This window comes from Ambystoma mexicanum, chromosome 12 (genome assembly GCF_040938575.1).
Source record: "Ambystoma mexicanum isolate Mex_15411 chromosome 12, UKY_AmexF1_1, whole genome shotgun sequence".
NCBI classification, from domain to species: Eukaryota; Metazoa; Chordata; class Amphibia; order Caudata; family Ambystomatidae; genus Ambystoma; species Ambystoma mexicanum.
The window spans coordinates 668,118,998-668,145,367 of NC_090936.1; the positions used below are offsets into that span (position 1 = coordinate 668,118,998).

Genomic DNA, 26,370 nt, shown 5'->3' on the forward strand with positions numbered 1-26,370 from the left:
ACATTAAAATGGATTAAGACATCTGCCGGAAAGGAACCAGCAGGAGAGAGGCTGCATAAAGCAGAAGCCACTGCTGCCGCATGGAGCTGAGCTCACTTGGAGGCAGGACCATGAAGCAAATGTGATGGGGGGAACCATGGCAATTCTCATTCCCTAAATTTCTGGGAGCGAGAGAGAGAGAGAGGCCATTCTATAACCAAAGCGGTAGAGCAATGGGGCTGAATCGCGGCACCTGAACAAATAAGAAGAAAGCTGGCGAACCCAAAAGGACGGTTCCCACCTGGGGGAGCAACCGCCTCCACAGGCGACATACCCCGCAAGAGTGCAGGCTGCAGTAAGGAGAGGGAGGAGGTTGATTAAGCTATGTGAGTCAACAAAAGAGAAACCAAATGCTTAGCAAGCGGAACAAACACAAAGGGGGGTGGGGGGCACTGGGCCTTAAAACATGCTGAAACTGAAAATAGACACAAAGAAGGGGTAGTAGACCATACAACCCAGGAGGGGGATATTAGAAACCAAAGATTTAACAAATCACCCCAAAGGGCCTGATGGTTTGCGCGCTATAAATAAACAAATACAAATACAAATAATACATTCTAATAGGGGTGGCCGAAAACCTAAAAGAAGTGGAAAGAACAACAGGGGCTATTTTGAAAAGACACATTCCTCAAGATAAGACTCAAGAGGGGGCTACTAGAGACCACAGAGTAAGCAAATCCCCCTGAGGGGCTGAATCCAAAACCTGTACCTGAGAAGGAGTGACCAAAACCTTGAGAGAAGTGGAAATAACCATGAGGGTTACATATAAAATACTCTTCTCAGGATCAGACCCATGAGGGTCCTAAAAAAAACCCCAGAGTAAGTAAACTACCCTGAATGGCTAAACCCAAAGCAAACATTGCAGGCGGGGTGACCAAAAACCTGAAAGAAGCAGTAACAACCATGGGGGTTGTACATAAAAGATAGATTTCTCAAGATAGGGCACAGGAGGGGACTGCTAAAAACCGAAGAGCAAGCGAACCAGCCGAACAGCTGAACCCGAGGAATATAGCCTAGGAGGGGTGACCAAAAGCCTAGAAGAAGCCGCAACAACCATGAGGATTGTAGCTGAAAGATACATTTCTCAAGAAGGAAACTTAAACCCAAGAGGCCTGAGCCTAGTCTGGTTTACACCCCCCAGCCACACACTATGGGCAGAGAATGAAGAGCTGTATGAAGCAGACACGCACAGTCCCAGTAGGACCACCAACAAGTATAGTATCTGATCAACCTGGCAGGCTGAACCACGAACATAGAACTAAAAGTTGAAAGAGTTACAAATGCAAGTTTGTCAAGTGGGAGCCAAATTGTCAGGTTTAAGCAGGTCTTTGTGGATTGAACCGAGGAGTTCATGCTTTGTGCCCTTGCTACATCCAAAAGTATTACTGATTTTTTTGGACTGTGTAAGAAAGGTAAAGCCTAGTGGGCTCAGAGGAACATTCTTTTCTTTTGGTTTTTGTGGGGACCTTCAAGAATACTCGATTTCTTTGTAATTATTTCCAAAGCCAAGAACCTGAGAGTTCAAGGTAAAGACTTTGTTAAGAGACATCTTTTTGGGAGGGGTTGACGCCCCAACCATCAGAAGTCACAAAAGAAGGAATTCCACTTCTCTGAGCCAAGTTTGTCTTTCTTTTATTTAGTGCTAAGACCAGTAAGATAAGGATAGGTTTGGACAGAGGACTAGTTATGTTTACATGACATCAATATGAGCACTGTTTGCTGTTTATAGAATAGGGAACCTCTACCATGATAATATGCTCAGGTGAGGATTCTCTTTAAGTTTATGCTGAAACAGAAATTGTCCAGTTCTTCTGCTCTTAACTCTGACCTACCGGAAGAGGCACAAGAAAAAAGCGATAATGCACCAGAATTCAGGAAACTAAGAGTATAAACAGCTTATAAAACATGCCTTTTCGAAAAAAGGAAGAATTAGGCAAATGGTCAAAAGTACACATTTCTAAAACATTCAGGCTGATTGTGGATAGGGAAGCAAATCAAGCATCTAAATTAGTGAAAACAATACTCCCAGAAGTTTTGGATGTTCACTTTGAGAGCATTTTTTGAAGAAATAAGTCTGTTAACAAGAATGGAAAATGTATGAACGATCATACACACACCACAAAATATAACAACAAGGACTGCATATGAGGCACTGCTGAATACTTTGCAACATATAGTGTCTGAGGCAACTCACCAGGAAGACAACCAGAAAGAACTTATGAGGAACCGCTGATGCCTGAAGAAGGTGTAGGAAGCAAACAGCAAGCTAAAATCCAGGTTGGAACCAGGCAGTTTAAATCTTGCTGATAACTAATACGGAATAACATGTTTTTACATAGTATAGAATAAACTATTTTATATAGTCAAATAAACTTCACGAGTCCTAGTCGACAAATATGACCGTAGTACTTTACAATTATGGGTTGATAACCATCCCTCAAATCATTAAGACCAATCAGACATGGAAGACAAAGTCTTCATTAAAATCCTTGTGAAGCATCTCAAAATCTGGCTCGATTATGGAAACATTCTGCGCCCTTTTGCAAAAAAGCTTCAAAGAAGGATTAGTCCCCATATATAAAGTTTCCATATTACATACCCTTATCAATACAGTTCTAAAAGTTCAAATGCAAGTTCTGTGCAATTTTCCTGGACTTCCGTCAATCACTCTGCCTGACAGAGGGAGGCTGTGAATTACACTGCATCAAACAAGGATCGAGAAGCGCTGAATTCACTTACTGAAAGAACTGTATGCTCACTTGAGCAGGTGAAGGAAGTATGGTCTAAAGAGTTCACTAACAAGGACGTTTGAAACAAGGGTGCTCTATAGCCCGATCCTGTTCAATGTGTAGCTTAATGATATGTTTGAAAGCTAGAGGCATACCAAAAATTGTGAAAATACCAATACTACTGTTGATAAGTGCTGACGGCTTTGGCTATCATCAATAGAACATAAGTTGGTGAACAGCTTTCTGAGACAAAGGCAATATTTGTTCCATTGAGAACAACAAGAAGATAGAATTAAAGAACATGAATAGAGCCCAAAAAACCAATACAGTCAGAGGCCCTCATTCCGAGGTTGAAGCTAGTCATGGCGCTAGTAGCGGCAAGACTAGCACCATTACCGGTACCGTGTCTGCCCTCGTTCAATGGGGACTTACCGATCTAGTCCGACCTTTGCGGGACCGGTAAGTCCCCATTGAAAATGTCAATCCCCATTCCCATTTGAGCCCCTATAGGGCTCAATGGGATGGGGAGGGTGCTAATAACGGTACCGTAAATTACAGTACCGTTATTAGCTCTGAAGTCCCTTTGCGGATCCCGTCCATAACGCCTGGTAAAAGCAGGCGTTAAGGACGGGTTCGCAAAGGGACCTCGTAGTAGGGCGCAAAGGGTTTACCGGCACCAATGTCTTTAACGGTGCCCGGTATCCCTTTGCGCCCTACTCGGAATGACCCCCAGAGACTAAGATCCCGTTTGGTAAGAGGAATGCTGGTAAAAGCGATTACCTTTTATATCTGGGAATCATCTTCACAGAGAAATGATGTGGGAGAAACACCACAAGAGCAAAACAACAAACAGCAGAAGCATAAAAATTCCCTTTTGAGGTTATCAAAACAAATGCTGATCATCCTGACTGGAAGGCGAGAGAAGTGTGGGCCACACAGCGTAACTCTGGGTGGATATTTCTCTTCAACCGGCACTCTCAACCCTTCTTTCTCCTCCTCGCTTGCCTTTTAATGTTTTCATCTCTTTTTGCATGTTATCTTCTATTATTATCTTCTCTTCCTTCTTTCTACTTCGTGACTTTTTGTTTCTCTCCCCCTCCTTCTGTTTTTAGCTGTGTTTTGCATTATCATGTACATCGTATGGTTTTCTAATATTTTGTAACAGCACCTTTGGCAAAAGGCACTTTATAAATGTAATAAATGAAATTAAATACAATTATAGGCCTCACAACCTGATCGCCAGGTATAACTGTTTCCATTTTATGTAAAGGATGTGTATATGTTGCTCTTTTGTTTTTGGTACAGAACATAGGCAAATAGGTCTCCATGTGCAAACAAAATATACATTTACAGTGATTAGGACTAAGACATTTCTAATTATTTTCACACAAATACTTGCAAGCTCAATGTTGGCGAAAACCTGAGTAGGTAATTATGAGGGCAGTCTTGTTGATAAATCAGTATTAGTAGTTTGAAATTACCAGTTATTGCATCTGGCTATTGCAACAGCTCCATTTTTGTACTCTTGTCCTCCATAGGAACATGGGCAATCTTTGGGCAGGATACACTCGCCTCTGGTATCCCTGACCATAGGTCTACGACAATAGCATCCAGGAATACAGGGCTCGCTGGCCCGGGCCTGGAACTGGAACGAAGAGAAAAGCTATCAGTTCCAAAGATGCAATCAGGCGCATTCATAATGACACAATGAACACATAGATGCATTAAATTTGAATTAAAGCATTATATACCTTATCACCATGCGTGTACATGTGGTGCTTCTGGGCAATCAAACGCAGAGTTTTATACAGTTATTTATGGGTAGCATATTGAATTGACCTTGTATAAAGTTTGTGTTTCCCCACCAGTAAAGAGATGAATTAGAGGAAACGTGCTTGTTTTGATACCAAATGGTCTTTGAGACATGAAGTGTACCGTCTAGCCGGATTTCCCGTTGATACTGGTGTGGGCTTCTGTTTTTCTTAGAGTTTTGACCCTAAGTTGTATCTATTGTTTCTGTACTGTATACTGTGTTATGCTGACTTTTATGGTGCACTGCCGAAATTAAGTTTATCGGACTGACATATGGGTAGCAGGTAGTGCCAGGCAAACCTCAAGATAATGAGGTTCTTTGAAGAATTGCATATTTCTGCCTGGAAATTGGGTAACTTCCGAATTGGATGAAATGACTACCATTGAAATTAGTAATATAACACCTGCTGGTAAAATGCTAAAAATCTAAGGTACCAATTAGTTTGTGATTAACAGGCTATAAATAGGCGCGCTACTGTTACTGTATTTGATATACTATCTTTTTATGCCTGCCATGTTTGTAATCAGCAGATGAGAAGTTTGAATCCAGGAAGGAACTACTTTTTTGTCGTGCTGAAATCGGTAAATTGAGCCTCACTGTGCATCACTGAGATGTTGAAGGATAACACCAAATCATGATGGTGCACATTATATGTCATTGTAATCTGGTAGTTTAGTCAAACTAGAAACACTGATGTGAAATAAATCTACAACGCTCAGCCAGGAGGCAAACTGCCGGCATTTCCTGTTGTCCTGGGAGGCGACAAGATGCACTTGGGGGTGCCCCCACCCGAGGAAGATCTCTTCCAGTACCAGGTTGTTCAATTGCCATTCGTAATTGTCTGCCCCAAGCCTGCTGATTCTGTCCGCCTCCAGATTGGATTCCCCCCCCGAGGTGGACGGCTGTGAGGTAGATGTCGTTCTCCAGAGCCCATTCCCACATGCTGACCGCGAGGTTGCATAGTGGAGGGGACCTGGTACACTCCCCTGGTTATTGACATAGTACATGCTGGTGGAGTTGTCCATCTGTATCAGCACTGTGTTGCCCTTGATGAGAGGGAGGAAGGTTTTGAGGGCCAGCCATATGGCCTTCAACTCTAGCCAGTTGATGTGGGACTCCTTACGGGTCCAGACTCCATGGACGCTGTGGTTGTCCAGAGGGGCTCACCAGCATTCCAGGGAGGAGTCCGTCATGACAGTGACCTGAGGGAGTGGCTGCCAGAAGGGCTTGCCCCGCCGTAGGCTGAAGTCCGTGGACCACCAGGTGAGGTCCAGGTGGAGAGATGTGGGAATGTTCACAGGCTCTGATTGTGAGCCCCTCTCTTGATTCCAGGAAGCTGTGAAGTGAAGCTGCAGCCTCCTCATCCCGAGTCTCGTGTGGGGGACGGCCAGAAGGACCGCCGTCATAATGCCCAGTAGGGGTTGGTACCACCAGGCCGAGGTCACAGTCCTGGAGACGAAGTGAGTAGTAGCTCTCTTGATGGCTGTAATCTTGTCCTCTGAAGGGGACACCCTCTCGGAGATGGTGTCCCAGATGAGGCCCAGGAAGGTCAGTCGCTGCGTGGGCTGCAGCGGAGACTTCTTGAGATTGATAGTAAACCCCAGGCCATGGAGTGTGTTAATAAACACGGAGGAGGTGTGCAGAACTGCCTCAGGAGATTTATGGGTAGATGTGATGGCCCTGAGGAGAACCGCCACCACATTCATCAGTCTGGTGAATACCTTGGGGGCTGAGTTGAGGCTCAAGGGTAGAACCTTCTACTAGAAATGGTAACCCATGATCCTGAAGCTCAGAAAGGACCGATGCAGCTGCCAAATCGCGACGTGTAGATACGCGTCCTTCAGATGCAGGGAGCACACCCAGTCTCTCCTGTTCAGTGTCTCTGCAATGAGAGCTGGCGTAATCCTCTTGAATTTTTGGAGAGGTAGGGAGAGGTTGAGGGTGGAAAGGTCCAACACAACTCTCAGGCCAGCCTGGTTCTTCTTCTGTATGGCGAAAATCCTGAAATAGAAGCCCAATCCTCTCTTGGAGGTTGGGACTTCTTCCACTGCCTGGCTCTTGATGAGCGACCGGACTTCCGCCAACAGAGTTGGTGTCCCAATCTGTGGGAGGGGAGGGGAGGTGAGGAGGGAGTAGAGGGAGGGACCGGTAGGCGGTACCACGTGGAGACTACAGATAGTATCCAGGGATCCGAAACATTTTGGCATCAAAATTGCACATGAGTGGCAAGCCTGCCACCCACCGGAGACACGTGGACCCGGAGGGGCTTGTCATGCCTATTTACTCTCTGAGGCTGCTGAGGAGGAGGGGTATTGGAAAAACCTCTTACCCCCCCTTTTGTTGTTTGCTCCGATGCTGACTCGGGGAGCGGTCAGGTTGCCTGGACCGCCGCTCCTGGAAGCCTCGGAACCCTCCGTCCCTTGTTGGAGCGTGGATTGACTGGGTGTACGCCTTGGGCGTGGCCTTCGTAAGAATAGATAAAGACTTAGAGGTCTGTGAGCTGTTCTTTTATTTATCTAATTCTTCATCCGTGGAGGAGTGGAAGAGGTCACTAACCTCGAATGGAAGGTCCAATATGCATTCCTGGACGTCCAGGTTGAACTTCGTCGCCCGGTGCCAGGACATCCTTCTCATGTCTGTGGTGATGCAGATGGCCTGGCCAGAGGTATCGATATGGGCCACTGAGAACTCCATAATTTTGGACGCTACCATCTTGGCTTCTCCTAGTCCCGCTTTTTAAGTGAGCCTGGCTTTGGAGTCGGAGTTCTGGGAGGAAGTCCGTGATTTCTCGCCTGAGCCTTTGGTTAGCAGCTGCCAGCATGGCATCAGCGTTGGCTTTACACAGGTGCAGGGAGGCATTGGAGTACAGCTTTTTCCTGTACGCCTCCAAGATCTTCTTGGAGTATAGATTTTTCCTGTATGCCTCCAAGATCTTCTCCTCCTTGCCTAGCAGCGCAGAGGACAAGGTGGCCGAGGACGACTGAGGCTTATAATAGAGTGATGCCGCAGCGATCAATGAGGAGTGCAGCTGCGAATGAGCAAATAGCAAGAGTATATCCCCCTCTAGCTGCCTGTACCTGGCATTGAGGCAGCGATTGACAGGTTGGGCAGAGTGCGGCTTGAGCCACCCCTTCTTGGCCAGGGCAACAACGTCCTTCTGCATCGGGATTCCCATCTTGGAGCGGGGCCTTAGTGTGAGGACTTCTGCCAGGAACCCCTCCTCGGGTTGCTCAACCTCAGGCCGAGGAAGGCCCAAATATTCTTGCCAGAGCCGCAAGGCATTCGTGGAAGGCCTTCGCTGATAATGGTGTGTCGGGGTCCTCCTCCTCATCTGTGACTGCCTGAGAGCTCGGAGGATCCAGAACTGATGGAGAGGTACTGGGTGCCGTGGGCTGCAGTGTGAGAACCGTAGCCTGTGGAACCGCCTTTACTGACAGAGGCATGGGGGCCAGAGCAGGAGCTGGCACAGGAAGTGCGGGCAGTGCTGGGGACTGAGGCACCAGAGTCATTGGAATGACTAAGGGTACCGGTGGGGTGACCTAAGGGAGCATGTCCCTGATACCATCCCGAAGGATAGACCCCGTCTGGGGCATTTGCATCAGCGCCAGAAACCTTTCGAAGAACCTGTCTTTGGAGGTTGAGCAGGTGGCAGGAGATATTGATGGAGTGGCCACGGCTGCTGGGGCCAGGGCGCACCCTGTCTGGGATACAGGGGGAACCTTCCCTGCGCTGCTGATGGATAAGCTGTAGACCACGTACCTGGTTGACCACCGTCCCAACTTGTGACTCATTTCTCTACCCGCTCTGCTAGAGGAGGTTTCGGATGAGTGGCCATTTCGTCTGGCACGGCGGCCATTTTGTCGAGCTGCGTGCCACGTGCTGAAGTCATGGTGCCTGGCTCACTGGACCCAGCCCCTTCCAAGACGCTTGGTTTTGGAGTATAAGGCCTATCCCGCACCTCAGGCCGGGGCCTGAAAGGCATAATGCCCTCGGTAGAACTGCCAGTAGTGCTGCGTGAAGGCGCCCCCTCGGACATGATGCCAGTACAGTCTGATACCAGAAGGATCAGGAGACCCTTCGGCCGTAAGGCCGGTAGATGGACTAGCCTTGGTACGTGCGCTGGTACTAGAGCCTGACAGGCCCCTCCCGGTCAGGTGCTTCTTCGGAAAGGAGTCACCCTTGCAGGGTGCTATGGCGAATAGAGGCCTTGTCTTTGGCCTAGAAAGGACCTTGAGGTCCTTTCGGAGGTGATGTCTGGAAGAGCTCCCTCCACCTAGCTAGTCTGTTTTCAGTGCTCGAGCTGTCAAGGAATCACAAACGGGGCAACCTTCCCAGCTGTGGTCGGGGCCAAGGCAGCATAGGCAAAGGGCGCGGGGGTCTGTTGTGGAGAAAAGCCCCTCTCAGGCTGGACACCTGCTGAAGCCTGTTGAAGTCGACATGCGCCGAGGAGGAGCGTGGCGTTGGAGGACAAAGTATCTAGAGGAAAAAGAAAAGACAAGATAGAATATCCGGGGAAGAGCGCGTGGTATTACATGGCTGAAGCCAAACCCAGGAGCACTGGTGAAATTGGCCTGTTCCCGTCGACGTGGAAAAGGGGACTGAGGAGAGGCGCAGTGAACCACTGAATTTAAAAAGGAAGAAGATTTTCCTTCTCCTGTCCCTCGCGAGGGATGCCCATACAGTATGGACACCCATACAGTATGGAGGAAAGGCGACGGGACGTAAGAGTAAAGGTATTGCAAATGATAATCAGCTTGGCTTTGCAAATGTGCAGGGTGTGCATTTTTTTGTGAGGGCTTTATAAAGTCCAACAGATTTGCTACTGTATGTTTGTTGTTCTTACAAAGTTGGAAAGTTAATTCACAAATTTGATATCAAGACAGTATACTTATACATGTTTTTATAGAATAGGAAATGGCAGGATGTTTAAGACAGCTGTACATTTCATTTTATTTACTACTGTTGTGTAATGTACTGCACTGCATTATGTATGGAATCATACATTTTTTTTTCTCGATCTGGCTCAGGTGAGCTTTGCTTACTGCTAGAGCTTATGAAGATACATAGAAGAGAATGGCCCTGGTTGTTCTGCAGGCATAACCATCCCGCTGAAAAACCTATTGGCTTTGTGACAATCCTACTGTGCAAGTGCATTTAAAGGTAGTAAGTGCAAGGTGGAGGAGGTGGAGATAGAAGTGCAGGAGTGGGGTACCCCCAACGGTGGAGGTGGGCAATTTTTGGGAGGGCCAAAGCGGCAAGTGCCAGCGGAAGAGGGGGTGGGGATGAGTGCAGTGGACAGGGAGGGCCAAGATGGACAAGTCCGGGAAAGTGAGCCCAAGGGCAAGTGCTGAGAAAGGATTACCTTTACAGGTAATTACCTGATATGTAAGGAATAAACAAGGAATTATGTGGAATTGACAACATGTTTTGAGATGGTAACATTAGATTTCAAATCAGGCTATCAAGTGACTATAATTGTTTAACAGATCCTACATACCTAGTAATCACTTTTGATGTCCGGAAATGTGTATCAGAAATTCTTTACACACACAGCATAATTATAATAGCCATAGAAAAAAAGACTTCTGCCCACCACATGGTATTGAAGTCTTTTTGAGATGTCTAATGGGATCACAGGCCTGAAAAGCTGGGCATACCTCCATGCTGTGTGTGAAGATGGGTGGTCGGTTGGGTGATGACCCAGTCCTGTTGGAGAGATCAAGCAACCTGTAAATGAGAGTCGTTTGGGGTGCTGGCTGTTGGAGGCCTTCACTGATTTTTGGTCAGCCTACTGTGAAGAGAGCTGCCATGCAATGCGACTTGCCGTCTGAGACAAACTTAAACAGGGCAGATGTGTGTGTTCCTGTGACGGTTTGCCTCTGTAAATACATATGTCTATGTGCCGATATGCATGTGTGTTTGCGGAGCCCAGTGATTGCAGGTGTGAGAAACCGGAAGGTGTCTCACTTAATGGTCCCTGAGGATCTGTCGTCCAGGTGGCCAGGACACAGTCATTGTTATAGGATCCAGTTCCCGGAGGTGAACCAGTGGGGGAGTATCACCTGGGCGAGGGGTCCTCAGGGAGTGGAAGTGGGACACAGAGGGTTGAGATGCAGTATCCCCTCGCCTGTAAAACCTTTTCCCCATCCTACCCTGTAGGATATTTAGAAGCTCAGCCCCCATCCCCCTTTTCCACACAAATAAGAGACAACAGAATAACACCAGAGCAGTTTACCTGGCATGTTCCAACACACGGGTCAGGCAAAGTCAGGCAATAGACAGTAACCACGCACACCTGAGAGCCCTTTACCTTCCCAACAGGGATAAAAGGCAGAGCACGAAAGCACACTTTGAGCAAGGCCCAACGCATGAGGAGACAGCTACACCAAACCGGCAGTTCAAATGGAGGAGAAATGCAGCAAGACCTGGAAGGACAGCAAAGGGGGAATTGCCCTTGCCCTTTTCACCTCAGACTCGCGAAACCTCTGAAAGGGAAATCATAAGACCGGGAGTTACAGCTGGTGTGCAGAGTAGCAGTGGTGAATAGTACATGGGGGTCTCCTGCCTTGATGATGCAGGCAAAGAGGCAAGCTGGCTACCGTGGCACTATCCTTGACTCCAGAGAACAAAGAAGATAACAGGGTCAGCACAGCCGGTAAGTCAGAGGAAACTGATAGAAAATCGAGCTGTGTTGAGCCCAAGGTTGCAAGTATGAACATATTTGAACGCAAGGAATTTACAAGAAGAACTTGTGTGTATTTTTGAACTTTAAAGAAAGCCCAGTTGACGTCCAGGTGCGGATGGGTCCAGCACCATGTGGGCGTTTGTTCGAAAGACTCTGACCAGGACATGCTTTGAAACTACAAGTACCAGAAGGCCCTAGGAAAGGGCGGCGGAAGGCATCAGAGTGATCCTACAAGGGACATGTCAAATCTCTTGTACAATCAAAAGTCTCTGACCTGTTGCCAGAGGAAAACTAGGGGAAGGGAACCCCGCCTTCCAATACGATTGTGAACAGTGGAATAAGGCAAGTGTGAACCTGACAGAGGGATGCCAAAAAGAAAGCTAGGAGAAGGAAAACTCCACTTTCTGATGAAAATGACCAAGACATGAGCTGTGTTAAAAATACATGAAGGCCGTAGTGAACCTGAGAAAGGGATGCCCAAATTGATAGAATTGAGATAAAGCCAAGTAAACTGCGAACAGTGTGTTAAAGCGGCTATATGAACCTGATGGAGGGATGTCAAGGGGAGAGCTAATGAAAGTGAATCCCGCACCGTGATAAAGCAAGTTGAACTGTGTATCTGACAAGAGTGAACCCGGCTGAGGGTTGGCCACAATAAGAAGTGGACATTGAGACGCTAGACGTGTGTGCTGAAGTTGAAAGGCTGTAGTGAACCCGGTGGAGGGAAGCACAAGTTGTAAGGAGGATCCGAGCCCGGTACAGAGAGATCCTAGGTGCGAAGAGCAATCACCCAAGGTGTAAGATCACCAAGAGAACTTTTGCTTGTTTGTCATTGTGAATCAGCAGTCCCTCTAAGGCAAGAGACTTTTTAGGAAAGAGACTCAGCCTCTAAAGGGTTTTTGATATTGTTGAACTGGAACTGTGAATCTTGTGCTGACGAGGCCAAGGAGTGTGCTGTGCTCGGATGTCCTGCCTTGTCCCATGCTTAAAAGCTGGGGAACGGAGACCAAGCCATACCATCCTGACTTATCATTTTCTGTACACTTCTTTCTTTTCTGGTGAACATTATCCCACAAACTTTTTTGTAATTTAGTGTTAAGGATTGGCAATTTTTTTTTTAGTATAGGCCCTTTTTATTTGACAAGATGCCACTAGAACTGCCTTATTATTATTTGATGGCCCTAGCTTGCTCCCAGCATAGATTTAGGTTTAGATTAAGCGTTTATCGCACCCATTATAAAGTTCAATAAACACCCTTGAACTGTGATCCCTTGTGTCTGTCTTTACTGTTGCCACCATGAGTTCCTTACAAAGGGGAGGAAAGAAGGAGATGCAGGATGTCACAGAGGAAGGAGGGGAGGTGAAGGGGGCTTCAAGTCATTGGACGCTCTGATAAACAAAATGTCAAGGGAAGGTATGCTGACAAACAGTAGAACCATCAACATGAGAATGGCTTAAAACAGTGGCCATTTGGCATTATTGGGCACATCCACCAGGTGTGTGTGTACTGTGCGAAACCAGGGGGTGTCTCACACAATAGCCCCCAGGGATCTCTCTCTCAGATGGCCAGGGCACGGTCATCGCCTCTGGATCCATACCCTGGGGGTGGACCAGTGTGGGAGGATCACCTCGGTGAGGGTGCTACAGGGGGTTGGGCATCCGATGGTGAGACGCGTTATTCCCCACTTTTTGTTCATCTAACCCGTCCTATTTTTTAGGATTCTCTGAGGTCCCAACTCTCCTCCTCCCCTTTTTAGACAAACACTGGGCCGAATAAGAGGGTGACTGGGAGTAACAAGACTAACTCTCATACATCGTAATGGACATGTCCAGTTAATCGGGTCAGGCAAAGTCAGGCACTTGACTTTAAGTGCATATACCTGATACCAACTAGCTCTCCTCACACGGATAAAAGGCAGAACCTAGAGACACACTTTGAGCCAGGTGGAACACGAGTACGAGTAGAACTTCCAGGGCAAAGGCAAATCTACTGGACGAGAGCAGCGGGTTGAAAACCCCAAGAGTTCCCTACTGGAGGTCGTTACCTCTGACAGGCCACGAAAGACACGTGGAGAAGGCCATATCCCAGATCAGAAGGCTGCATTGTGTTTCAAGGACGCCAGCGACCCTCCGGGGTGAACATCAGAGTTAGGGAGACAAGGCCAAGCCTGTGGTACTAACCTTGACTCATGAATTGGAAATCGTAAAACCAAGAAAGAAACGCACACAGACGGTGAGATGCAAGCAACCTGGGAGACCGGTGTGTGTTAAAGAAAGTTTGAAGTGGCAATATTATATCGCAAGTGAAGGCTGCACACGTGTGGATGAGATTTGAAGAAAGGCAGACCTATGAATGAGCTTTGAAATAAGGACAGCTGTTAAATCAGTGATACTGGGTAACGGAGTGGTCAGGCGAAAGGAAGTAGCCCATTCGAATGTCTCTGTGAAAGGTGCATTGTGTGTAACAATAAAGCGAACAAACTGCAAAAAATGAAGTAAGCTAAATTAACTCCTAAAGAAGGGGAGAGTGAAAGTTGAACCTTGAACTTGTAGTCGAAGAGCTCCTGCAGAGGTCTGTAAAGACAGCCATGCACATTCGAAAGTCTTCGACACCTGAAAGCGGTCTGAGTCTGACTGAAGGAGACATGAAGTGTAATAAGCTGGGGGAAGGGAGCCAACTCACAAGTCTTGTTGAACTTTGTTCTGAAGAGGTCTGAGCCTGACAGTGGGGGACCTATGTGAACTATGTTGGGAAAGGTCTGAGCCCGACAGAGGGGGACCAATGTGAACTGTGTTTTTAAGAGGTCTGAGCCCGACAGAGGGGGGCATACATGAACTTTTTGTTGAAACATTATTGGAAAGTCTGGAAAGAGAGACTTTAACGTGGATGGCCAAGCGGGCCTCGATCCAGGTTTTGGAACTTTTCATGGTGTTGAAAACCTGAGCCAGAGTGTATCATCCTGCCTACAGGGACCACCTTACTCTGTGTGGTCTAACGTGGGCAGGAGAGCTGAGTCAGATAAATGTATTCTTTTGAACACTGATTTTTCCATTACATACATTTCTCCTTTATACACATTTTATACAAAAGATAGGGCAGGCATTAGGTTTTGTAAGCATATGCCATTTTGATTTGACAGACTCCACTAGGACTGTTTTGTTTATCATTTGATGGTCGAGACTACTCCCATCTTAGTTATAGGGAAAAGTAGGAGATTTTCTAACCCCAGAAACTTCAATAAAAGTTTTACAAATTGTGCCTATCGTGTCCGTGTCCTACTTGTGATACCAAGCCTCCCCTAAAACACTTATAACAGCAATACTGTCTTATTTAAGTACAGCCAGCACAGAGTGGTTGGTCTCATGATACTGAGCCTCATTATGACCCTCCAGAGTCATTTTTTTCCAGCGCCCGGCAATGGGGATTTACCGGGGCATTACAGCCGGAAAAAAATACTCCCCATTCACATTCCAGTCCCATTGGACTCAATGGGAATGGGCAGGACGGAAGCACCGGCACTCTGTGCAACAGTGCCGGTGCTTCCATCAAAGTCTGCGGAAAGTCACCCGCCCGCACAACTTAGAGTATGCCGGTCTGGTAACAACAGTGCTGGTAGCTTACCGGTACCGTTGATACCAGACCGGCACACTTGTAATGAGGCCCACTGTCACCTATGTTACATACAAAAGAACAGACATATTGACTTTGTCAATGGTTGTGGGATTAGGAGATGTATGTGATGGACACAGAGAAAGTTGAGGTCCTGCACTCCTTTTAATATTGGAGACAATAAATATGCTCTTAGGGCGTGGCTTTGACATTTTTTAAGAATCTGTGCTACCCTCTTAATGTCCCTAGAATGTATCCAGCAGCTGTTGTCTCTAACAATGAGCTGTTTATACTGTAGTGGGTTTGCCTTAGACACAGACTCTGCGAGGGCAATTTTTAATTACCATCACTTACATATTGGGTAGATAGAGACAAGGTTCTGCATTCCATCTCGGTTCTTTTCTGATTGACAGGGTCGTGGCAATCAATATACTCGGATCCTCCCGAACAATTCACTTGTGGAGAAACAAACACAACATCATTTTGCTGAAAAAAACTTATCACAAAATTGCACGCAGAACTAATGATGAAACACAGCACATGTGGACTTTGAAACGGGGTGGGCCTGGAGGGTAAGCGTGAAGGAAATGAGACTAATTTTGTTAGAACCTTATTGGCCAGCCGCCCTCCAATCTTGCGGGTATCAGATTCAACAGTAGAGCTGCTTGTTAACCAGAGTAAGGTGGTATTATTTGGTTAAGTAGTAGTGATTAAATGAAATCAAAGGCAGGACAACACTTTCAACAGTAACAGTAGTCTTCAGATTAATACATGCCAGCGTGATGCACATGTGATTCTGACAGTATGAGCAGGTCTTTGTGATTTATAAAAGCAATGTGTATACTATGATCCTAAAAAACTGACGAGGGACTAGAGGCAGGTTTAACAAAGTAAGCGATGTCAAAAAAATGCCAAAACCCGTACAATTTATTTGTATTTATTTCATTCATTTATAAAGCGCACAGCATCCCAAGGACATTGTGGCACTGTTACAGAATCATAAGCATATGTTGCAAGTGGAGGGCGCATACATACAGTTATAGTTGACATAGAATAGTACACACTTGTCTTATTTGAACAGCCACATGTTGAGGGCTTTGTGGAATGCCCCGTAGGAAGGTTCTGCATTGAGCGAGGAGGGCAGCGAGTTCCATTGTTTGGCCGCAATAAAAGGGAAGCTTGCACCTCCCGCTTTGGCACGTATAACTTTGGGAAGTAGGAGTCTGCGGGTGTACAATGTTATAGTGGGTCTGGAAGAGTGGGCGGGCTGAGATGGCTAGGAACTTGTGAGTGATGGCCAGTGTTTTGAACATGACCCTCTATCTGACGGGCAACCAGTGGATTTCCCTTCTTGCTGTCATGATGTGTACTCATATTGGGATGCTGAGAGCTGCTCAGAGTGCATTATTTTGGAAGGATTCGTTTTGAAGGATTTGCCAGCGAATAAGACTTTGTAGTGGCCAGCCTTGAGCCTATGACGGCTCTGGCGATGGAGAGGCAACTCACAGTGGACAAGAACGGTTTGGCTATGTTCAGTAATTTGGTGGAGTAGGCTGCAGAGGAGGCAATAGAGCTGACTTGGCGTGACATAGGGAGGGTGGCATCTAGGTATGCCCCTAGGGTCATAACAGTGGAGGAGACCTGAATCTGTCTGTTATCTATGTAGAAAGCGGTGTAATGGTTGTTCAGTTTTTTTTAATGTTGCCGGGGGCCCTATTAGCAGGATTTTGTTCTTGTCCCTGTTAAGGCATAGACCGCTTGCCGCCATTCAGGCCTGGATGGTGGAGTAGGCTATATTGAGGGCTTTGGAGTCTTTTCCATAGATGCATGTGAGGGGGAGAAGGACTGGAGTTTCATCGACGTAGTTAGTGAAAGCTATGCCGATGGAATCCAGGATGTCAAATAGAGGTCTGGTGAAGATGTTATATAGTGTGGGTGAAATGCAGGAGTCCTGTGGGACACCACATGGAATGGAGGAGGGGCAGCGCTTGCATGCTCTGCAAAAACTCTCATTAGTCTACTCTCAAGGAATGAGGCAATCTAAGATGATGCTGCATGTAAGAAGAGGGCTGAGGTAATAACAGAGGATTTTGTAATCAACTGGGTTGAAGGCAGCTGATAGGTTCCGAAGGAGGCGCAGAGCTGGCTTGCCTTCGTCTCTGATTTCATCCATCTGATTTTTTTAAGCCCAGCAAAGCCAATTCAGTACCATGGCCAGGATGAAAGCCTGAGTGGCGTAGGCCTAATGTGTGGTTTACTTCTAAGAAGTGTTGGACCTGTAGATAGGCTGCTCTGTCAAGAATTTTAAGTAGATAAGGGACTGTTGTGATGAACCTATAGTTATTGGGGGGGCGTGGGTCTCGTGAGTTTTATTTTTAGGAGGGGGCGTACCCAGGCTTCTTTAAGGCTTGATGGGACACGTACCAAGGCGAAAGAGGCGTTGATGAAGGCTGTGATGGAGGGAGCTAGGATGTCAGAGCAATCCTTAATGATCAGGCAGGACAGACATCGCCTTTGCATTTTGAGGGTATGAGGTTTTTTAGGATGGAGAGGACTTCAGGTTCCGTGATGTCCTTTAAAGAGAAGAGAGGGTTATCTGGAGTGCATATGTTCAAGGCGGAGGCTGCAGCTATGTGATGGGGTGAGCCCACATCTGTTCTGGTTGGTGCATATGTTACAGTTGAGCAGGTCTATTTTGATGAGCATGGTGGTTTGGATGTTAGTACACCAGGCTTCATCTTTGGTGATAGATTATGGGGCGGAGGCTGGGGTCTCAACTTCCCTAAAGATGGTGCAGATTTCCCTGGTGTCTAATTTTGCATTTGCGATCCTGGTATTGAGAAGCCAAAATAATTGCCTGTTTGTATGCTCTAGATGCTTTGAAAACTCCAATTTCACAGAGTCAACAGGAATTTTCATCCAGGTGGATTGGACGATCCATTTTTTGTTTTGGAGTTCAAGTAGCTCAGGTGTGAACCATGAGTTAGAATGCCTAATGGGTTTCGCTCTCTGAGCTGTTAGACGGGAAATTAATCGACTGCCTGCTTAAGCAAGAGGGTGTAAAGGTCTGCAAGTATGTTAGGATCCTTGGAGAATGGTGGTTTGAACTTTGCAATGTCCAGGAAGGGCATTAAGTTATCTTTTGTCAACTTCTGGTAGCTACATGCTAGTGCTGGAGGTAGTGGGGTGGTTGCAGGCTTGTGTTTCTTGGGATGAGGGATGTAGAAGTGGATGATATGCTGGTCTGACCATGGGCATGGGGAGTTAGAAGTGATGGATGACTGACAATTGAGGTCTGCAATCCAGTCCAGAGTGCAGCCTTTGTCATGCGTGGGATTGGTGATGAGATGTATAAATCCTAGGATTTCTAATGCTTCGATGAGTGTTTTGGCCTGGGTTTTTGCTCTGAATAATTGAGGCCTAAGTTCAGGTCACCTAATAGGATGATCTTGGAGTAGTTCTTTAGGTTGTCATTAAGGAGGTGGAAGAGAATTTTGGGGAAGCTGGACAAGGGGCAAGGGGGTGGTAGACAATGTGATATGTGATGGTGCAGATGGGAGAAATGGAGAGCTTGAGCGACAGGATGTACTCATTTCCTTCGAGGTAGGTGTTGATCTTTCTGAAGGGAAGGGACTATTTGGCTACAAGTGCTACCCCTCCTCCTCTGGTATTGGGGCTGTCTTGGCGATAAATTGTGTAGTCTTTGGGAAGAGCGAGTAAAATGGTGGGGCCAGAGGCCTCCTGGAGCCATGTGTCTGAGATGGCTAGGGCATCCAGGTTGTTGGAAGTGAGCAGGTCATTAATGTCCAGGGCATGTGCTGGAAGGGAACTGGTGTTGATGAGGGCACAAATCAAGGGGGCGTGGTGAGTTTGTTTTTTGTGCTTAGATAGGGTGGAATGTGTGTAGCTGGATGTTTGGTTGGTGCCTGTGGCGGTCAATAGGTGTTTTCGGAAGGGGGGGGTAGCCTGGGTCATCTGGGTGGCTACTAAGCTCGACTCAGCAGCAGCTGTGGCGGTGCTGTGTGTAGGAGAGGGTGAGCTAGCAGATGTGGGAATGCGTGTGATAGACTGGATTCTTATGTCAGGTCTAACAGAGGAGAAGAGGATGGGCTCTGCCCCGTTCAATGCAAACATACAGACGGGGGATGCTGGGAAGCTGGCCCGAATTGCATGGGGGAAGCATTAGCAATCTTGTGAGCATGTAGGCATGCAGCAATAACATGAGGGGGTCTGGTGGCAGCACTAGGGGACATGCAAGAGTTAACATTAGTGTTCAATCTGGTAGCAGAGGGTGGGGGACTTGCAAAGTCGATTATGGCACTGTTTGCTGTCTCGGCATTAGGTGGATGTGTGTCACTAATAGTTGGAACAACAATCTGGGCAGTAAATGCAAGTGTATCAGCAGCATTTGGAACATCATTCTAAGATGCATGTATAACAGCAGTAACGTTATGTTTAGTAACAGAGGGTTTGTGAGACACATTAGCAACCATAAGTCCGTTAGCAGGCGTAACACGAAGTGAAGCATTATAAACATTGTGCAGGCTGGTGTTTTGCGTGAGGGCTGGGTAAATAGAGAGTGTGGCGATTGGCTTAGTGCTGTGGGTCAGAGAGTCTGTGAGAACTTTAGTTGACCTTGTTCCCCTCTGGGTATGTTGATCCTGGCGAGTGTCAGGCTTGGAGGTGAGTATAGGGTGATGTAATAAGGCTGGAGATGGCATGTTGTGGGCCCATTGGTGGTGGGGGCTGGGTGCGCAAACCCAGCAGGTGGCTTCTCATTTCAGTTGGCTATGGATGGGAGGGGCAGATCATTGGCCGGGTACATAATTGTGAATATGCAGGACTTCAGTCTATTGCCTACAGAGCAGATCGCTAAATGAAGAAAACCACGCTACTTGAAACCCGGTCAGAGAGCATCACTTTTCAAAATATTGGCTCTGTGCTATGTTGACATTTAGGACAATCTGGAATTTAATCTCCAAGAATGTAGTCCTCCAGAAATCACAGGAGAGTTCCTGTGAGTGTTGTCACAAGAGGAATTAAGTTGATAACTATGCTTACATAATCTCATTCCTCATCGACCAAGAACACACAGACCTACCATTGGCTTAGATTGCTGGCATCTATACTTGGCCATAGGGGAGAAAGTGGGCTTTTTATTGGTTCTTTGGTGATCATAATTTAAAAGTATGTTCCCAGGCTAAAAAAACGTTGGGACAATTAACTGCTAACAAAACCTTTGTGAGTTTTCAACTGAAACCCATAGTATTGCCTCAATGCTCGACCGAAGTTGCAGGCGGTCAATTTCACGTTGGTAAACAAGATGCTTTGCAGTCAAGACATGCGTAGCTGGTTGTACACCCTGTACTTCGGCATTGAAACAGAACCATTGCGCTCTATTTGGTTAACAACTAAATTATAGAAGCACTATTTCTCATTTGGGAAGTGTAAAGATAGACTAAAACAGCTTATCAGAAATGTGTATTGACAAATGTAGCGCAGTCCAACTGCTTGGTCTTCATGGTGTTTCTAAAATGATATGACATAATTATTCATCTGCTCTTTTGACTTACAACGGAGCCCAAACACGTGTTTAATAGTTGTATTTATGTTGTACAAATGATGGATTAATTGTGCATTATAAAAGGAAGCGCTGACGTTTTAAAGAATGAACAAGATGTAGGTCTGTATTACAAAATATGACAGTCTTCGCATGACTAGCAGCGTATCAACCTAGTAGTCATAAAATATGCCAAATTTTTACAATTTCTGAAAACCGCAGCTTAATTCTATGACCGTTTTGAAAAAAGAAATCAGGAGAAACACACAAAAAACCATTGGTGATGCATTCCAAATCCCCTGTTTTCGAAAGGAATGAATCAACTTGCTGACTTTTTTTCAGATGGTATCCTGCAATGGCACCTATGGGCAGTGCTTTAAGTGGGCCGTGGCCAGGCCCCGGCAGTCTCCAAAAAGTGGGGCTGAGGGCTGGCCGGGGTTCCCGGTCCCACCACGGCAGGAAACATTATTCTGCCACGAACGCAGCCGCGACGGGACATGCGGCCGCCATTAAGTCAGGCAAGCTGACAGAAGTGCTAGCCAGACACAGCATCGCTCAAACAGTTTGAGCGACAGTGTGGCTGGCAGGCATTTCTGTCAGTCACTGTAACTTCCTCTGATGACCCCTCGCGCGAGGGGTCACCAGAGGAAATTACTGTCCTTTTGTTTCCCCACCCCTTCCCCAGGTCCCGTCTTTAAACCTCGCCGAACCTGGGGACTCTGTGACATATTTCTAGGTTTATAAAAGACGGCTTGAAAAGAACACAATTCATAGAGCTTTGCCAACGAACAAAGACGCCTCAGGCTTTGTCCGTCAGCAAAGCCTTATAAAGGATGGATTAAATGAATTATTTACTTTTCAAGCCATCTTTTATAAACATAGAAATATGTAAATATGTTACATACTTCTATGTTTAAAAAAGAAGGCTTGAAAAGTACACAAATTATAGTAAGATACGGACACAAATATATACATGCTAAATATTTGTGTCCATACCTTACTATGGTTTGTGTACTTTGCAAGCCATCTTTTACAAAGATAGAAACATGTGATATATTTCTATCTTTCAAAAAGATGGCTTGCAAAGTGCACAAACCATAGTAAGGTAGGCATACAAATATATAAATGCTTGCATACATTTATATATTTGTTTGCCCACCTTATTATGGGTTGTGTACTTTTCAAGCCACGCCCATCATGCACGCCACGTCCCCAAATGAGCCCCCACCTCAATTTCTTACCCCACCTGAATCCCTGCCTATGGCCATGTTCATATCGGCTCTCCTCATTTCTGATGTCATGGTGCCACCAATGTGTTGATGTGCCTATTTTCTTTCCGATCTGTGGAGTACCAAAGCAGTCTTCCTCATCTTCTATCCTTTTTAATGCATAGGGTCGCACGCTGTCCATTTTAGTTTTAGCTTTTACGTGGCGTTCTAACACCAGATACAAGCTAAAACTGTTGTCATAGGAGGAGGGGCACATAGCCTGTGGGTACTGATTCGCTTGTTGTCCACCCATTAACGTTTCATGGGCATACTAATTCATATGGCCATTCCCACCCACTACCAGTGGTTACCGGTCCAAAGCACACCCACCTGGATCTCACCGAGCCTGCTCTACCTGACAGTAACAGCAAATTGTGTGCTTTCACGGGGCTGTTATTATTTTCCCTTTGCAAAGAAAATGTCTTTAATCAGTGAACTTCAGTCATTTCCTTTGTAAACCATGTCTTCCTATAATTAGTTTAAACTTCAAAAACCTCCTATGTTCCCCGCAAAGCTTTACTTGATGCGTGAATTACACTATTTTTCCTTTCTCCTGTTTTCGATCAAATATAAATACTGTAATTCAATCATTTAAAGATAACATTTGAAGCCCACACACTTTGTTAAATGGGTCTGTACACTAAATATATCTAAAACATATATTCCAATACAAGGATGCACTGTCTTAGGCAAACTTCACTCTTGTATTATTTTGTTTTCTTCATCCTTTTGCATATATCACACCTGCTCTGTCGTTCAGCAGACGTCCCGATTTACTGTGAAAGCTCTTATTTATCTATGTAGGCATATAGCGGATGCCTATTTCGTGGGGCACAGTCCAACGTGTGATTACATCTTCGCATCAAACTCACTTTGTGTTAACAATGCTGTGTTCCTGTCACTCCCATAGCTGGCAAAGATTTGTGTCCCCCTGACCCAGCCACGATAACTGCCCTCGTAAAGGAGACTAGGAACTTTCCTCATTCCTAAGTGTATTTTACATGCTTTTTGTTTTCAGATATGCTGCTTCTGTGCATATTTTGACCTGCTGAATGTTGCCTCTGGATTTTGTCTGCCCACTAAAGATGTATATGTTCAAGGCTCTGCAACTTATGGCACTGCACATGTTTTGGACAACAACTCCCATGATCCCTCACCACTGATTATAGTGGCTGCGGCTGATGGGATTTGTGGTCCAAAACATATGGCAAGCCAAAGGTTGCAGACTCTTGGTTGTATATCTTGCGTTTTATTTTCTAGGGAAGTGGATTTATCAGAGAGAAACTGTAATAAATCTCCACCTCACACCTGCACTACATGACAGGGATATGCAGCACTTAAAACAGCTGTCAGAGACACCTAAAAAAAAGCACTTTGCAGATGCAATCCATCAATGCAGATACGACAAGCATTGGCAAAGCCAACATTTTTGGCTCTTGTGTACGCATGGCATAGGCATTTGCCAGGCACTGCCATTAAGCTTTTACCAGACCATAAGATGGCAAAAACTGGCAAATGGTATAAGTGATGTGATGGTAGATCCCGCAAAATGCCAATCTAATCGATACGCAAGAGAAAAAACAGCAGAAGAGAGTACCTCACTCTCCACACCTCTCAGCCTCATGGAACTGCCACCCAGCATGCAGCCTGCTCCCCCGCGAACTTGTACCTCTGGACCTTTGTTCCGCCACCATGAATACCTGTGAGTCATATCCTGGCCATGCTGAATGCCTTTTTACCAACTCACGCAGCTGTTGAACATAGGGGCGCCTATGCCATTCTGCCTTCTATATTTACCATATCCCTTCCACTTATTGAATTTCTGTGCTTTTTGGTAATTGGAATCCTGGTATGTTTTTAACAACTCTTCACCCCCATTTTGGATTGCATTTATGTGCTTTTGGTCATTCTAATGCTGGTGTGTTTTCAACATCTCTTCACCCCATTTTGCATTGCATTTCTGTGATTTATGGTCATTCGAATGGGTTGTTAATAACTTTACCCCATCTTTGGTACTCAAGTGTTTCTTTTGCATCTGTTTTATCGCTTTACTGGCTACTACGCCACCTGGTGAGTTTGTGCTTGTGCTGTGAAGTCTCTCCTCTATCTTCCATCCTACCTCTCTCCACCACCCAAAGGGCACTCACCATCTCCCCAATCTATTCTAACTGCTATACTATTACCTATCCTCCCTCTCTCCCAAAGTCTGGAAGGACAAAACGTAGAAAAGACAATCTGAACACTAACCCTGGCCTACCTATTGTAAACACCTACATTAGCACAATTTCCAGAGTGTCATTAATATCCTCTTTTCTGTCCCCTCTCCAGATCTCTGGACTCCTCATCTTATCTCTTCTATCCCCCGTCTCCCATCTTCACCCATTAATGGTGGTACTAGATGGGAAGCACTCTTGGTGGGCTTCTCATCATACAGGTGCATCATTAATGGCTATTGCAATGGCACTATCATGGCTCAGGGTCCTCAACCCAACCACCTCCTCTTTGACTAGCGCCTGTCGTTCCTCATCAACTTCCTTCCCACACTCCTTCCTTCCTGTTACTCCTTCTTCCTCTCTCTCTGTCCCCCCTTCTCTGACTGGTGTACCATGCCCCTGTAACCCTCATCAGAAAACCTTCAAAGGCAGTAACCTGTTGCATTTAGCCACGCTTAATGCTCGCTCTGCTACTAAACACCATGCCGACATCTGCCTTTTCTTGAAGATCTTGACCTCTATATCCTCGCTCTGACCGAGACGTGGTTCAATGCCAGCTCAGTCACTGATTTTGACTGGTATTGTCCAATTTGACCTAATGCCAATTTTACCTATTCCCATTTGGCCACATCTTTTTGACCTAATTCGGTAGGTCAAATGGTACACTTTAATAAAAGAAATTGTTGTGGGGTGTGGTAAGGGAATAGGTTGAGGTGGGGGGAAGTCGGGGGGTGAGGGAGTCTCCCCCACGTTAGGGTGTGGTTACAGGGGTCTTCCTCTGCAGTAGGTCAAAAAGAGTTAGGTAAAAAGAAATTAGGTTAAATGGTCAGTGGGTCAAGTTCTTTAGGGCAAACAACCCATATCCCTTTTGACTCCCTTCTCATTGATGGCTACAAGACCATATCCAAGCCTCTCCCTAACCCTGCTGGTGGTGGGGTTGCCCTGATCTTCCCTGAGGGGGTCCCTTCTTCACTTTTCCCTCATACCCACCCAGCCTTACTCCTTCATTGAGAGCCTGGTCTGCAAGCTGGTCATCTCTCCCACCTCCTCTCTGACCATTGCCACTATCTACAGATCACCTGGCTCTATCACATTGTTCCTCTCGGAATGGGCTGATTTCTTCTCCTCTCTTCTCTCTCCTCACATCTACACCTAAACTCCTCCTCCTGGATGACTTCAACTCAAAGCCACACTCTGCAACTAACACCCCCCCTCGACTAGCGGAACTCTGCATGTTTTTTATGTACTACCTTAACAAAGCACGTATATCCAAATACACTGTCATGTAACTAAGTATGTTTTTTTCTATAACCAGTAATGATTATCTGTAACAGCGCCATGATGCATTAGGGCTGCTGTGCACTTTATAAATGTTAATAAATAAATAAATCCACCTTGACTCTTCAATCATGGCATCGACTCTTTACTTTACTTTTACTTTACTTTATTACATTTATATAGCGCGGCCATAGACCCTAAGGCGTGAGGGCGCTACAAGACACATATGTCCGTGACCTCTGCACCTCGCTCTCCTTCTCCATTCTCCCCTCTGGTCCTGCCCACTTAGCTGGACACAATCTTGATGCCTTGATCCACGCTGATATTTTGCTCTCTGCCACACACGCCACCCCACTCTCCTGGTCAGACCACTCCCTCCTCTCACCTGGGTCCTCTCTGCCATCTGACCGACCTCACCCAGCTCTGCCAACCTCGTTCACGGACATCCCTCCAATAAAACAAGTGTCAGCTGCTGCCTTCGCATCCACCTTCATCCCCACTCTCCCCACCTCAGACTCTGCCATGCCATCAGGGCGGCTCCCAATATCCCCAGGCAATCCCAGATTTCTAACGTCAGATCAGATCTACTCTGGCTCCCAGTAAAACAAAGAATTGCCTTAAAAACCTTGCCTTGACACACAAATGTTTGGACAACAAGGCCCCATCCTACCTCTCCACCCGTCTCACTCTACATACCTCCACACAACCCACTAGAACTCCACACATTCACAGCCTCATTCTGCCCAGATTTAAACTCCAAAAAGCCAGAGGAGTGAGCTTCCCTGTCTTAGCCTCGAAGCTCTGGATCTCCCTTCCTGTACCATCAGAACTGAGCCTTCTTTCCAAACCTTCAAGAATAAAACCAAATCTTGGCTCTTCACGCAGAATATATGATGCACTACATTTAAGGTCTGGCCTTAAACTCCAGGGTCGTTCTGCTTTCTTGTATTTAATGTATATTTACCTTGCTTACTTTCATTCATTATGTCTGTAAACTAGTGTATTCATGATTCCATTACGTGACTTCTGCTCCCCCATATCCTCTTGTAAACTGGGGAGCCTGAGTTTGCTCGCCATTGAGCAACACTGTAATATACTGTAACTGTGTATTTAAGACTATGCACCCGGATGCCCAAGTGCCTGGCTGCGCTTTACAAATAAACTAAATAGCAATA

The 26,370-nt window shown here is 46.2% G+C and overlaps 1 protein-coding gene across 50 annotated transcripts in view; it reads right to left on the minus strand.

Annotated features, from left to right (window-relative positions):
* The window catches only part of LOC138513982 (mucin-19), a 1,848,798-nt gene that overhangs the window by 992,952 nt on the left and 829,476 nt on the right, over positions 1-26,370 (minus strand). For all 50 annotated transcript variants that reach the window (XM_069629210.1, XM_069629207.1, XM_069629194.1 and 47 more), the window contains exons 42-43: positions 15,231-15,331; positions 4,250-4,413 (exon numbers count right to left, since the gene is read on the minus strand). In XM_069629210.1, coding sequence (XP_069485311.1) covers positions 4,250-4,413; positions 15,231-15,331 — 265 coding nt within the window. The remainder of the gene's footprint in view (positions 1-4,249; positions 4,414-15,230; positions 15,332-26,370) is intronic.